The 15,122-nt window shown below is 41.3% G+C and overlaps 1 protein-coding gene across 1 annotated transcript; it reads left to right on the plus strand.

Annotated features, from left to right (window-relative positions):
* Nucleotides 1-226: 226 nt before the first annotated feature.
* Nucleotides 227-1,044, plus strand: LOC125017174 (protein S100-P-like). The gene is made up of 2 exons (XM_047600041.1): nt 227-480; nt 805-1,044. Exons 1-2 carry the CDS (start codon nt 343-345, stop codon nt 940-942), a joined length of 276 nt encoding a protein of 91 aa, XP_047455997.1. The 5' UTR covers nt 227-342; the 3' UTR covers nt 943-1,044.
* Nucleotides 1,045-15,122: the final 14,078 nt, after the last annotated feature.

Raw genomic sequence — 15,122 nt, forward strand, 5'->3', positions numbered from 1 at the left:
AACAAATCACAGGATTAATTTCATTTGTGTTCGTGGCAATGGTCGTTGTAAACCTATAAATAACTAACTGCAGCTGCATGGGCCCTTTCAGACAATATGTACATTGGGCGTTGAAGGATTGAACTTGTTTCAACAGAGTAGGAGACACCACCTATAATAAACACCCCGAGGCAGGAAAGCCACACCTGCAGAGGCTTGTCTTATCACAATTCCCGAACGGTGCAAGAGGTATAAAAAAAGAGCTGTCTCTCTTCTTTGTCCACTCCCTACTGCTCCGTCGAACCGTGCATCTCTTCGCACTTTTTCTCTTCGTCTTACTCGCCGACCTGCAAAGCAGCAACCATGACCCAGCTGGAGACAGCCATGACTATCCTGATGCAGACCTTTGATACCTACGCTGGCACAGACGGAAAGAAGGACTCGTTGAGCAAAGCCGAGGTCAGGACCCTGCTGGAGAAGGAGCTGCCCGGACTGCTCAAGGTACAGTGCACCCACGGAAAGGGTTATCTCTGTTAGACGTGGTGTGGCTTGATGACAATTAGTCACCCAACAAAAAAGTGCATGCACAAGGAAAAAATAGATAGAAATAGAAAATATAGTTTAAGACGACAACATGTCGTCACAGTTATGTGATTTAATTGTTAAAACAGACATACTGTCAAGTCTTGGTACACATTGTGGTGTAGTGATTGCTTTGTGCCATATAATAAAGGTCATTCTGCAGCAGAGCTGTGCTTGTTTGAATGAAATGATCTTGGCGCGTGACTCATAAAAGAGTAACTTTCTTTTATTGGATCTGTGCAGTCGGCAAAGAACCAAGGAGAGGTGGACAAGCTGCTGAGTGGACTGGACTTCAACGGAGACGCTGAGGTCGACTTCAGTGAATTTGTGGTGATGGTAGCTGCCATTACCTGCGCCTGCCACGACCGTGTCAAGAAGTGAGCCGTCGCCACCATCCTCGTCTGGGCCCAAGTGGAGTCAACAAAATTATTAAAAACCCCTGTTACTGTTATTTGTGAAAATCAAATAAAGTGCCTAAACTAACTGTGGCTGTCAAGCGTTTCAATACGGAGTCATTTCTGATTATGCAATGTACAAGGTGCAATTGAGATGGGTAAAAACATGACTGGAGGTTATGATATGAATAGTAACCACTTCTCTGACTATGATGAAAAACTCATGCATGTTGCTTCATCAAGTAACCGCATTGTAATCAAGCTTAAGTCTATTCTGGCTTCCTTACAAGTTCCTTGCAACATAGTTGCCTAAAATCATTGAAGAATTTCTCAAGGTTCTTCCCGTCAATGACCAAAAGGCACATTTACACCACTAGAAATGAAAGAGCAGAACGGCCGAGCAAATGTGCTTTATTAATGTCACAACTGTAGATGTGGAAACTGCAGCATGTCAGGTAAAAAGCATTAAAACACCATTTGAATGCAAAAATATACGACAGGGTTATTGTTCAAAATACAGGCGAAGATGGTGTTTGTTTTGCAGGTGTTTGCGAGAGTGGTCAAACACGCTTGCTCTTTTTTTACACAATCACTAGACTTCCTGTCTAACTAGAACATGTGAACCCGAGCGTACTGCCTCTTTGTTGCGTTGTCAGGCAACTATGCAAAGTTTGTTAGGTCGTTTTTCGGCCGAACGGAACAAAGACATATCTGAGAGCCGAGGAAGGCCTTGATGTGACACTTTTAAATGACAAGACAAAACAAAGATTTAAATCTTCAACGCACGCCGTGAGATTATCTTCCTTGTTCTTGTTCTCAGAAAATGGCCTCATGCTGCGACTGAAACGTGCAGCGGTAGGGGAAATCTGCAAAACACAAGCTGAATGGTCAGAGCAGAAATGTCGCCTCTTCTTGCAAACATCTCACTGGCCTCGGCGAGTGGGAGTTCGAAACAGCAAAAGCAAACACACAGACACCTTGTGAGAGCTTTACAGAGACCACAACAATTACAGTTAGAGCCCTAACTCACACTGACTGCTCTGGCAGTTTGGAGGAAAAACTTTCGGACTACTTTGTTTATCCTCTGATCAGAGGCATCATGCCTCCTCTTAATCCTCCACAGTGACGCTTAGTGTCTTGAGGTCAGGTCAGCACTCCGTCGGCCCAGCAGAGAGTACCAGCCACACTTTCTCCAGCTGGGACAGTTGTGTAATTACAGAATGTACATGCTGCCCCCTAGTGGCAGGATCATTCCCTCTCTGCCCTCGCACACAATGCAGCAGAAGCTCGTCATTACTCTTACTTAGTATCTACTCTTAGGCTTGACTCCTGCCTTTTCCGTGCATCTGCAGGTGATTTTTCTGTTCGGGCTGAGATCGAGGCCTCGCTGCATTTGCTTGTGAATCCCGAGCCGGGCCTGTAATCGGCTTGCGAGGTCATTAAGCACAGACTCTGCTCTCTCCACTTCCTCCCTCTCTCCCTATTTGGGGAGGGGTGGGGGACATTATGAAGGCTTATGGGGATTAGGTGTCCAGAGTGGAGGAGGATGTGGCTCCGGAGGGAGGAGTTACAGGTGAGAAGGAGGAAGTGTGTGGTGTCATTTTGTGTCCGAGCATACATTTTTACAACATTATTAGCTCTAAATAAGCATAAACACACTTCTCAAGGTTAAACCGTACATGTTCCCATGAAGTTTAAGAACATTTACTTTTATTTACATCATAGACACCTAATGGTTTGAAGCCACCGAAGATGGAACACACAGAATACTGTATATGTTTTAAGACTTACATGCATGAGAAATTGAACCACTTCTAAATACAAGTAGTAATACCATAGCTGGTAAAAGAAGGTATATAGAGAACAGTGGAAAACCCTTCAAAAAGGGAGGGACGTGGACTGAGACAGGAGACTGTTTACATCCGTTACAAGCATCACTAACAGAGATGATATAGAGGTGCACTTCCTTCGATTAGGGCCTAGTGATGAGAGGGTCTCGACACCAGTGAAAAAGTTCTAAACTTATCTTAACTTGCTTTTTACCACTTTTAGATTATCATCCTTGAGTGAGTCGTGATTATATTGTCATATGTATTTCACGTATTGTTGTTTTGTGTTTCGCTTTTTGTGTGGACCCCAAGAAGATTAGGTCGTCACTTTGGTGGCAGCTAATGAGGAGCCTTTTAAAGAATTTAAACAATTAAACAATCCTGAACTTCTACAGAGAATATCCCCCAATAGGGGATGTTGAAATAACCACTTCAGCTCCCTTTACACATTTGAATATTTGATGCTTTTGATAACCCTAACCCTAGGTGATAACCCTAACTTAGGGTTAGGGTAGACCCTAGTCCCAGGACTTTCAGGTGGAGTTGACTAAGCCATTTAGTAAATGGATTCAGCTATAAACAAAAAAAATTCCAAATGTTCACATCGTCAATAATTAGGTATATAAATCAGTTTAAAGATCTCATCCTGGAACCTCACGCAATTTTACAGAGAGAAAATTCCCTTTCTCTCCATTTTAAGAGCTATTTTTTGTTCATTATTTAAATTCATTGGATTTAATCCATAACTTCAAGTGTCCAGTATTTATTTGTGTCTATTCGTAGCATTGGCAAATCTTTTACTAAACAATAAAGCCCTCATAAACTCTTATCATTGTCCAAGCCCATGTTTATTATCAACATAACTGAATTCCTCAGTATATTACACCAACGCATGCCCGGTGGTGCGTTCAGCACTGACAAACTGAAAATTATTTATGTTGTTAGTATAAATGAGTTAATATCTAAATTGATGTGAAATTGTTTAGATGAAAAGTTTTCTGATGGCTAATTCTTGAGCTATCGGCCCTCAGCCTCCATCCATGTGTGTCACTGCAGAGTATTTGCGGTCGGAGGTTTCACACCAAACACCCACGCATGGCTCAGGTCAGGCCACGTGAGGAGGTAGAGCAGTTATGAATACCTCATTCTGTTTTAGAGCAACACATCTCTGGTCATATGAGCAGCCAGGGTGTCCACATCATCTCGTGGTCTGACTCTTCAGCGGTAGAAACATGATAAATACACTGCTGCTCTTTGTCTCTAAAGTTTAACCGAGAGCGCACATTTGTCCCGGTGGGCGCCACGGTGGTGTAAACAGTCGGGGTCCGAGGTACGTCTTTTGGCTGTTGAGAGGCTCCTTGACACGTGACTGTTTGTCTTGTGGGTTTTTTGAATACGAATTACGTCAACTTTTAACTTGCGGTGCTGCATCATCAGCGCAGGCTGGACAAAAATATTGGCAACGTACGACATGCCAAAACAGAAGCAATATTAACCTTTTATAGGGCATCACTCATTGAAAAACTTCGACATGAGAAGACTGTTTTACTTTTGTGAAGTTTTTCCAAGAAAATCAAGATAAATTAATTTCTCTTAAGAGATAAACAAATGCAAAAACATGTATTTAAACCATTAGGATATAATAGCTGATTCAGGCACTTACACACTATCACATTAGACAACATTAAGACTCTTGTTGTTCATGGTACCTAATAAAGGAGTTACACTCAGCGTTCATGCAGAGGTGGACCTAGTAGACCACATTTGACTCTAACTTGACCTGAGAATGTTTCCATCCTTCCTTCTCTTATTGGCTACGTGACAACAGTACGCTTGTAAACCTCACTGAGAGGCACCAACTATCTATCTACTACTAATATTTCATATTAATACTGGATCTCACTTAAAATTGATTGCTGAGCCAATTGGAAATTAACACGTGTCTCCTGTTCCTGTCTTTCTATGACATGTCTTAGGGTCTTTCAGCTATTTTTTGGTTTGTGTTTTTGCACATATTGTTTCTGTTAATATGCATGGTGTACCTCAGGACCCGGTTCTTGAACCCACTGCTGTGTTTTCTTCATTTACACTTCCTCTTGGACGCATAACTCACTTTTACGTCGATGATACGCAGCTCTACCTGTTTAACCTGTCAGACATAAATCTCCATGACATCCACCACCTCTGAAAGAATTCATAAAAAGAAAACCCGGCAGGGGCTTTGGGACAAGGGCTGCTACAAGAGGGTTTGTGAGGTGTAGTTTAGACGATCAACCTTTGCTCAGAATGTACTGTCAGTTTAAGGAAGTTTCAACTGGAACAAACTACATGTCAAGATAAAACAAAATCCAATTTTTGGTTCTTTTAAAGTTCAGTGGCAACTCGTAGTGAAATTTGGTGGGTGGGCTAACAAATTAAACATAGTTAACATGGTAGCGAAAGAAGTATCACCTACAATACACACCGTTCCATCAACTGCGAGTACAATATACTTTTTATGTATATTATGCAGGTTTAGGTGATAATTCTCCCTTACTGAATGTATGACAACCAACAGTGCACAAAACTACATTCTGTCCCATATCCCATGCAACTGAAGCCAATGACGGTACCACTTGAAAGCTAACCCACTGCTCGTTTTCATTGTTGTCCCTTTAAGTTATTCGAACATCATTTGGCTGATGTGATCCCCGTGTCTTAATTTCCAACTTTTTCTCCAAAGACATTGAGGAAAATGGATTAGAAAGCAAGTAATCCACCTCGTTCATGCTAACGTCGCCATAGCTGACAGCATGACATCTGTCAATCACTTACAAGAATTAAATGTATGAAAGTAGACTGCGCTGGGTCTGTAAACCATCAGCCCATTTAGAGATATTCTGTGTTTTTGTTTTGACTTTTTGGTGCCGTTGCTATCCAAAACTAAATCAATTATTTTCTCCTCTTATTTTGTATTAGCTTAGGGACTGCGGATGAAATTTAGCATGTAATACTAACTCCAGCATATTTACAAAACATCATGTATGTACTGTTCATGAATATGAAATACAATAAAAACTCAAATAAAATGACTTCCTACTGCTGAACTTGGACATGAAGTAAATCCTTGTGATTGGACTTTTATTTTGACACTGTACTACATAAACAAAAGTGTACCACAATAACCTGCCAGCTATGCAACCATCACAACGCCCACCACCACTTTTGGTTTCTTGAGATCTGTTTCTTCCATTTCTGTTGCTGATTTTGCGCAAATTTCAACAAAGTCCTACGTGAGCAGCGTCTGTATTTTCATTTTCATGAGGATTAAAACGAATTAAAATGGCTCTGCAGTTTTAAGGAGACTATTCAGTTAAAGGCTTGGATTCCTGAGATTAAAGCTACGTTTGAAGTTTCCCGAAACACCTGCTGACTGAGTCTCTATAATTACGCATGACTGAGATCACTCAGGAGTCCATTTTGCATTGCAAACAAGGAGGATATTGGCCTGTGTCAATGGGTGCGTCATAACCCCTTACCTGAAAACCTGCCTCCCAAGTGTGGCCTGTGGACAGTGTGTTTGTGTACGCTGGAGGTTTCTATGCTGACTATCAAACAGCCGTCAGGGCTTGTATAACGTTTTGTTGAGTTCCTCCCATACTGAGCATTCCTTTCAACTTAGTGTCACAGAGGCCATTTCTGTCAAACAGGAAGCCAGAGTCTGCCTGTCCCTCCCCCGAAGGTTGACCTGCAGGATACTTCAATACTTCATTTACAAAAACCAGCTAAGCAGCTAAGTTTGTCTCCACCAGCGCCACCACCGTGTTGTCTCTAGCAACATGACGGACACGTCGCAACTGTCAGTGGCGTCAGTGCTGTTGCCTCTGACCCACTCACAATAAACAGATTTGTTGTGGTGCGATGGACTACTTCCATTCACGTTTAACATTATTGGTAACCTGGGACAATGATTGGGGGTGTGGCTGCATTATCTGTTCCACAGAAATGTAGAGGAGCAAGTTTAAGGGTAACTGAAAAAAGGAGAATGAGCATAAGTTTCAATCTGAGGCTTATTTACAGCTGAATGATGCAACGTGTTAGAAGAGACTTAGGCTTGTGAAAACCACAAATAAAAGAAAAATGGGTGCAAGATAAAAAACTACAATGAATAAATCAAATCAGTATATATATGTTTTTGTAAAACTAATAATTCATTTAATTTAATTAAAATTAAATTAAATAATATAAGCAAAATATGTAGAGCAAATGTACAAATGTAAAAGAAACAGAGACGGAATTAAATATACACTACACCATCATGGGTCATCAGGGCTCTGCGCACCTCCGCAGAGGTTGATTAGACATTTATATATATATATATATATATATATATATATATATATATATATATATATATATAATGTATAAAAGTAATTCAGAGCTGTAGTTTCATTTTTTTTTTTTTTTGTTTATTTATTTTATTTTATTTTTTAAAAAGCCCAGTAACTTCCTAAAATATCTGCAACTTACAGTTTTAAGGAAATGCGATTCAAAGCAAAGGAACTAAAGCGTATTTAGGGAACTATTTTGTTTCAAGGGGTGTATCAATACAGCTTCCAAACACCAACATAATAACGTAACATAATAACCACATGATTTATTGCACAGATCTGTCTTGGACCAAGGGACTTATGCATACACATATATGTGTGTGTGTGTATATAGTATAATAGTATTCCATTTTCTTTACTTTAATAATAAACTTGTGTGCAAACTTCTATTAGATTTGGCCTCTTTGAGACCTGAAATGTACACTCTTAATAGTTTGTGTCTGTCAAACAGGCTCTGATCAAAAAAGAGCAAACAGAGAAAAGAAAAGGAAACACAACTGTGTGCGCTGCACATTAGACCTGTTGAACCGACTATCAACGACCTTTCGTCGACTGCAAACAGCAGACAGGTTGACGGGAGGCCGTGAGGCTATTTGCATTGAAAGCGCATTCGTGTCTGTACTGCACTGATAACAGGCTCTCTGTGGATAGACTGTGACCCCGTGGCGTAATCCACATTTTCCTGCTTTTACAGCCACTTGGCGGTGACGTAATTAAAAGGAGCAATGTTTGTGCACTGTCCTGGTGTGAACAGGCCTGCTCTTTGTCTCTTATTCACTCCCTCGCACACACATATGCGTACACATGCAGTCCAACGCATGACAAGGACACTCTGTCTGTCTTTACTTTTCAGCACATCTACGCGTTGTCAGAGGTGGCTTACGTCAACGTATCTGAATTGATCGATCCTTTCAGTTCATTTCTTCCTGCTGGGCATTTGACGTCCGCATTCAAGCTTGATGCATTATCAGATCCATGGTTTAAATTCCTGGACATCCTCAAGGACGAAGCTCATTATCAGTCGTCAAATAACACTTTTCTTACACTCAAACATGACCTCATCAAATGAAATGAATAGACGTTTGTTCGTCTGACTGACTGCATTGTTTCACAGCACAAAAGAGCAACGCTGTCAGTTGTTAATCGTGATTAAATGCAGGGCTAATGCTGCTTTAAGAGCCTCTGTCACCACTGCTGCATACTCACAGGAAGACTCAGAGATTAATCAGACCGATTTATTTGCATCGAGTGACCTCCCGATTGATCTCTCTCGCCAGAGTGATCACTGAGTTCACTGATCATGAGCTCTCCTGAACTAACATTTCACATGTAAACCACCGAGGTTGACCTTTCGAGTGAGTGCAGTCAGCAGACAAGTATCTGTCAGTCTGCAAATAGTCAGACACCTACTGTAGCAGGAGCCCAGTGACCTAGTATAGTACAGAGGTATTTGCAGCTGCTGGTGTTAAAGATCTTTACTGTTGGGGAATAGACTGGCATTAATAAGGAAAGGAAGTAATTGGAAAATTGGAAAAAAGTCAAATTTAATAAAAGTTATTTGAACCTACCTTTGTTACGTACTACCGACTCCTAACCATAACCTTAAGGGCTGATTTAGAGGTGACAGCAAAGCTATGGTAGGAATGAGGGGAAAGACAAGCAACAAAATTCCTCATCAGTGCTCAAAGCAGTGACGATGCAGATCATGGCCAGTGACACCAATGAACCTGCACACATTCCTGAGCTGTAGTGTAAATAAGAGCAAGAAAAAAGCAAGAGGCACCAGAAATGTCTGGAAAAAAGCCCCATGTAGATTTATTTTGAGCCACAGTTTGATATGCACCAAAAACAAATCATTGCCTTAATCTGACTTTAACTGGACAATCATTTTTACATTCAATATTAAGCTATTCAAACAATACACAGGCTCAAATATTATTTTTTTATTTCAAACATGTGCAACAGTAGAGTGGCCAAATCAACTAAATATTTTGCGACCCCTGTGCAATACCTCTGAGGACCCCCTAGGGGTCAAGGACCCCTGGTTGAAGACCTATGAACTAGACAACACGTGTGTGCATGCTCAACATCTGCTGCGCTGGTGTGTGACCCCGGAACAAAAACGTCCAAGAAAGCTGGTCACAAAAGAAAAAGGTAAACAGAGCCGGTAGAAGAACCACTTGAGGGAAAGCGCCATCTTATCTGCACCAGAAGTAGCGCGTATGTTACGTACGAGATTAAAAATATGAAGTACTATCCATCTTGTTGTTGGTTGAAACGCCGGTCTGCCGCATGAACAACTCTTTTTTATTATATGACGTCACAGGGGTGAAAGGGGGTCGTATTAACCTGCTGACAAGACACATATACCATTGTTGAGGGGACGTTCCAGTTATTCATTTATTATTTTTTCAGATTTTTCCAGCCCTTTTCGGCCAAATGTCTTTTTTCTACTTCTAAATTAAGTCATTATTACACAGGATGAGATGTTACAATCGGTTGTGCCAAGATCCGAGGCAAAATGGATTTAGAAGCCCAGTCCAACTGAAAAACCAAACAGCAGGCTAACAGTCAGCTACCAACTAGCAACCAACAAGAAGACACCAGCTAACTAGCCTAGCCACCAGCAGTAGGTAAGAAGTGATGGGATATGCGACTACATGTCAACCAACACTTCTCCCTGCCACAGAAAAAAACAACAACAAAAAAAACCCCAACCAGCAGGCTACTTGTCAGCTGCCAACTAGAAGACACCAGCTAACTAGCCTAGCCAACAGCAGTAAGCAGTTAGCAGCACATCATTACCTTCACAGATGTTTTGTTAAGTTAGGCCCACGACACCTCAAGAAGAACAGTGAGTTCCAGCGTCCTGGAGTCACTACGATTGCCATTTCTTGGCCCAAAGGAGCAATGTTATGGAAGCGCATGGAGCATGTAAATTGAACTTCTTTTGGATATTGGACCTTTGTATGGGGCAGAACAGTGTTCCCAATGTGCAGTAACCAAAATCTATCAAAAGTGGCTCCTGGAAGAGCAAGTGCACTTGATTTGTTTAACGAAGATAAAAAAAAAAAAAATCATGGAAAGGATTTCCACAAAATAAAATGGCTTACATTCAGCGTCGTACAATTCCGTTCTTCAAACTCACTACTTGTATTGGTCTAACTTAATTAACGTAGATTTAACCTGTTAGAAATTATTGGACATAACATTAATAAATAGTGTCAGCCTAACCAATTTACCAAGGTTTTGGTCCAACTTATTTACTTCAATTTGTCAGCATGTTTGTTAATTCTTCTGGAAAAAAAAACAGAAGCAGAAATAGAAATACATGCAAATGGACCTTGTCTGTTCAGTTAACCTTAGCTAACCCTTGCAGCTGCATGACTCTCTCCTTTGCAACTTTTATCACTTCAGAACAGCTCCTCATTGTTCTCTGTTTTTCCTCTCAGGTCCTCTATATGTTTTTCTCCCTGCTCTGTAGTACTCAGCTAATTTCTACTTTCTCAACATGTATCAGCAAGCAAACGTAAACAGGGCTGATGCTTTTGATCCTCTCAGTATCTAGGACCTCATTCTTTATTTGGATTTAGTAGAGGTGAGCCAACTCATCTTACACTAGTTGGTTCAACACATGCACATTATGTGAGGCTAATACTATTCAACCAAGATGTTTCTGACCGCTGTGTCATGTTATTACAACATGACAACATCTAATTCATCTAATCTTGCGTGGTTTAATCACATAATTTGGTTCAAGCCTCTAGCCTCTGGGGAGACCCTTGTATTTTAAATGACTTATAAAATTAAAAAAAAAAAAAACAAAACAAAAGGAATTACACTTTTGCAAATTCTATAACCAGCCAATTTTCTTTTTTTTTTTGCAGCGTGATGAACCTGTGATAGGATAATTAGTGCCCAAGGCTAATTGATTCACGTAAGGGAAATCTGGCTTGTGTGGTTGGATCCAATAGACGAGCTACCGTAGCTCAAGATCTGACAAAAAAGGATTCTGATAGGATAACGTCAAATCACCGTTACAGTGCCCATGCTATACCCCTATCCACTGATACAAGAACAGACAATGGAAATGTGAGTAGTGGGCAACGGAATTTTGAAAGTCTGGTCTGGTGTATCTTGACGAGACCTTAGGTCTTGCCATCCATGTTGCTGTGACTTGTATGTTGCTGCAAACAACACAACAGAGCAAATTCAATTCAGTAATGGTTTGAGGAACACGACAACAAGTTCAAGGTTTTGACTTGGCCTCCAAATTCTCCAGATCTCAGTTCAGTTCGAGCACTTTCTATCAACGTCCTGGACTTTAAGGATCTGCTGACAACGCCTCGGTGGCAAATACCACAGCATGCCATCAGAGGTCCAGTGGAGGCTGCGACTTGACCTGTCATGTCTGTTTTGGTGGCAAAAAGGGGATGTACGTAATATTAACATACCATATGATCAGCGTGTATATTGCGTCCATCGAGGAAAACAGGTCGAGCATGTCATTGGACAGAATTAATGACATTTTTGTGTTTGTTTCCATTTTCAATCTGAGTCTAAAAACGGAAGTTGAAAGATTCAAGGAACAGTTCCTATTTCCTATTTCCTATTACTGACCATAACTTAACATTTCCTGTTTATGTAGCTGCGGAAGTATATGATAATACACCCAAATCCTACTATTTACTGGAGGTTTGTTGAAGATTTCCCATTGTTGCCAATATTTGCACTTCACCTGCATGGAAGACGACATATTCTTTCCACCCCATTAGCATTGCCCCATCCACATCAAGACACAACTAATAGTAGGACTGTATTTGTCTCTTTTGAAGCTGTTTTGATTCCTGGTGAAGGTTCTGCTGCCTGGTTACATCTGCAAGAAGCAGCATGACTACAGTAACAGGCAACTGTTAGCACAGGAAACAAGACATCAGACGACCAAACAAGTGGCACTTAGAACGGTCTGTATGAGAGGCATACATACACAGACTCCAGACAGAGAGCAGACAGTGGTAAACAGGTCTGGAGACAAGAAAGAGGAACCAAAGTCATGTGGCTCTGATGAAGGGTGGGATTTGTGTATTTCCCAGAGATGTCGATTGGCCTCTTTGATTCGTGCCTCATGCAGTGATTGGTCTCTTCGGAAGGCAAGTGCTTCGGTTCTGTAAAAGGATTAGTGTCGTGAGAAGTGTGTCAGCTCAACAGCTGGGGAGGATCACTCGGCACATACGGCTTCAATCCCACCTCTTATGAGTCTGACACGTGACCTTTGATGACGTTAGATTATCTGGAGGACGTGCAATAAACTATGTTTGTCTGAAATAAACTAAACTGAACAGAAAACGGTACATCAAGTCACACTGTAGAACGGATCAATAAACAATGCAGAATAATCCCCAGCGCGCGTCAAGTTACTCCCAATAATCTTGTTAATGCAACATAAAGCTAACCTCACTTCACGCTAAGTAAACTTACTCGTTTGCTTCTTGTTAAGAAGTTTGTTCTTGGTTGCACGAACAAAGCGGGAGGACGGTTTGTTCACAGGTGGATCAGGGGCTAGTTGCACTAGCTCGTAACTAAGCTAATACTTACTTAGCCTAGTTGCACCAAGTGGTATAAGTGTGTTATGCAAGTGTGAGTCCATTAAGTGTCAACTAACCGACTTCACCGCGCAAACCACTTTCTACATAAAAGTTAGTTTTTACTACAAAATACAGAATATGCCAACTAAATACCAGATATAGCTTTTGCAAAGCTAGCTATCAAGACTAAAGCTAGCTTGTTACGACTTGTTTGTGTAGAGGAGTACAGACGGAAATTAGCTTTCTGCTAACTCTTAGTGATGCACGGATCGGTACCGAAATACCGATACTTCTGATACCTGGTCTTTATGCCAAAAAAAATCTATTCTCAAACCAACATATCGTTACTTTTGATCCTTCAGTCATTTCAGATAATCTAGGAACACAGTGGAAAGTAACTAAACTATTAAGTTGTGGGAAGAGAATTAAAATGCAAGCTTTCATTTTATAGTAGTTCTTAATAATTAAACAATTTATTTTAATGGTCATAATAATTTACTTATTTGTTTTGCTTTGTTTGTAACAGCATTTTCACATATTTGAATATTTTGATTGTGTTTGGTTTTTCTGTTGTTGTATTAGCTCGGCTATGTAGTAAATGAACTGATTAGGATCTGGCAAAAAATCTGCCAAGCAAATCAGTTGCATGCCCCCCCCCCAGCTAATGTCGCAAATTAGCAAGCACTTGTTTGGGGACGTTGGGACTTCATTGTTTGCGATCCTGTTTTTGCTCAGCAGTGTTCAGGTATTGGAAGTAGTTTTAAACATTTACTGCACGCTTGTGATTTTATTGTATCACACAAGTTGCGTTGCTCAGTTTTTAGGTCAAACATTGTGATTGCGACACCATGTGTGTTATATTTATCTTGTGATCTAGGTGCGACGAACAGAGGTTTACCTCCAGACGATGACGCGCCTCTCCTCAGACGACTCCGTGAACTCGCTCTTAAGGTGCATAGCGCCTCTCTTTGTGGAAAACATTTTGAGTTTCACCGCACTGGAGCGTAATCACCCCCGAGGCTTCTTATCCCACCTCCTCCCTCCTCCAATCCCCCTAACAAACCACCCTTCCCGGGGAGAGGAGGAGGAGGAGGGGGGGGATTATAGGGCATCCTTTAACCGTGCCATCTGCTCCAAATTGACTTTCAATTAACGCTGGCAAATGAGAAATGCCGTCACGCCAAAGAGCAGAGCAGATTGAGATGTCGCAGTGTGAACGTTAAGTCGCTGCGTGCTGCTGCACTTGCTCAGATGAGATTTTATCTGTGGCGGGCAGGAAAGGGAAAAAACTGAGAGCATAAAGAGAAGGTTCAGAGTGTGTGTATAGAGTATTGATGGCGGAAACCCTCCTCGTTTCATCGTGGCTGTGGGGTTGCATCGACGTCTGGCTGCAGAAACTCAATATTAGCCTGAAAACTGGGAGCTACATTGTGGCTACACGCCCATGTAAAGACTCCATACACTGACCTCATTCGCCCTCTGCACTCACTCACATGCATATGAAAGGGCGTGTGCACTTAAAGATAATTAGCCCTAGTAAAACAACAAAAGGTGTGTGTTTTTTTTTTTTTTTTTTTCTGTAGATGTCGTGGAGGAAACAGCTGGTGAATAGGCCTCAGCTCATGCGAGGCCCTGAGGTCACAACCTCACGGGTCAGAGGGCGGATGAAGTGTGCCACACTACGTAGCCCCTTGATAAAAGGGCAGGTGGTCAGCGTCCGAAGAATAATACACACACACACACACACACACAGGAGTTAGTGGTAACCTAGAGACTATGAGAGGCAGGAAAAAAAAGTGCAGGAGTTCAGGTTACAAGCGCTCACTGTGCAACAACGCTATAAATAAACTTGTAGTAATGGCAACACCGAAACTGTGTGAAAGAAAGAGGCGACGGCGGCTCTGATGGTGGGACAGTTTGAGGTCAAGGTTCAAGGAGGCCGCTGGGGCTCTAATCTAGTTCAATTAAAAACCATCAACACCTCGGAGAGATTTTCTAAAGCTGCGCAGGTGCTCGAATGAGTGAATTTGCCTGGTTAAATGATCGGATGATTATAATGAGTGTGAATGTGCGTGTGTGTGTGTGTGTGTGTGTGCAGCTGGCCAAGCTTTTTACAAATAATTGTTAGAGATAAATGTGTGAGATCGGCAAATCACAAGCTCCAGAAATGTAAACATTTGATCACACAAGAGAACAATATTTCTGCAGAAACAGAAATCTAATCTAAATCGACAAAAATTTGGAAAATGTCGCCTCTGTTGTGGTTTCATCTCTAAATGATTTGATTGTGTGCACAACCTGCATCCGATAATAAAACACAGTTTGAAATTATGAATTGGACTACCTCATTCTTATTTCATTCTTTTATTTTTAGTCTATGTT

The sequence above is a fragment of the Mugil cephalus genome, chromosome 1 (genome assembly GCF_022458985.1).
Source record: "Mugil cephalus isolate CIBA_MC_2020 chromosome 1, CIBA_Mcephalus_1.1, whole genome shotgun sequence".
Classification (NCBI taxonomy): domain Eukaryota; kingdom Metazoa; phylum Chordata; class Actinopteri; order Mugiliformes; family Mugilidae; genus Mugil; species Mugil cephalus.

Excerpts from the sequence above, each read along its gene's own strand:
- LOC125017174 (XM_047600041.1), top strand. The coding sequence starts at position 343 with ATGACCCAGCTGGAGACAGCCATGACTATCCTGATGCAGACCTTTGAT. Across the intron at positions 481-804 it reads AGCTGCCCGGACTGCTCAAG|TCGGCAAAGAACCAAGGAGA; the intron begins GTACAGTGCACC and ends GGATCTGTGCAG.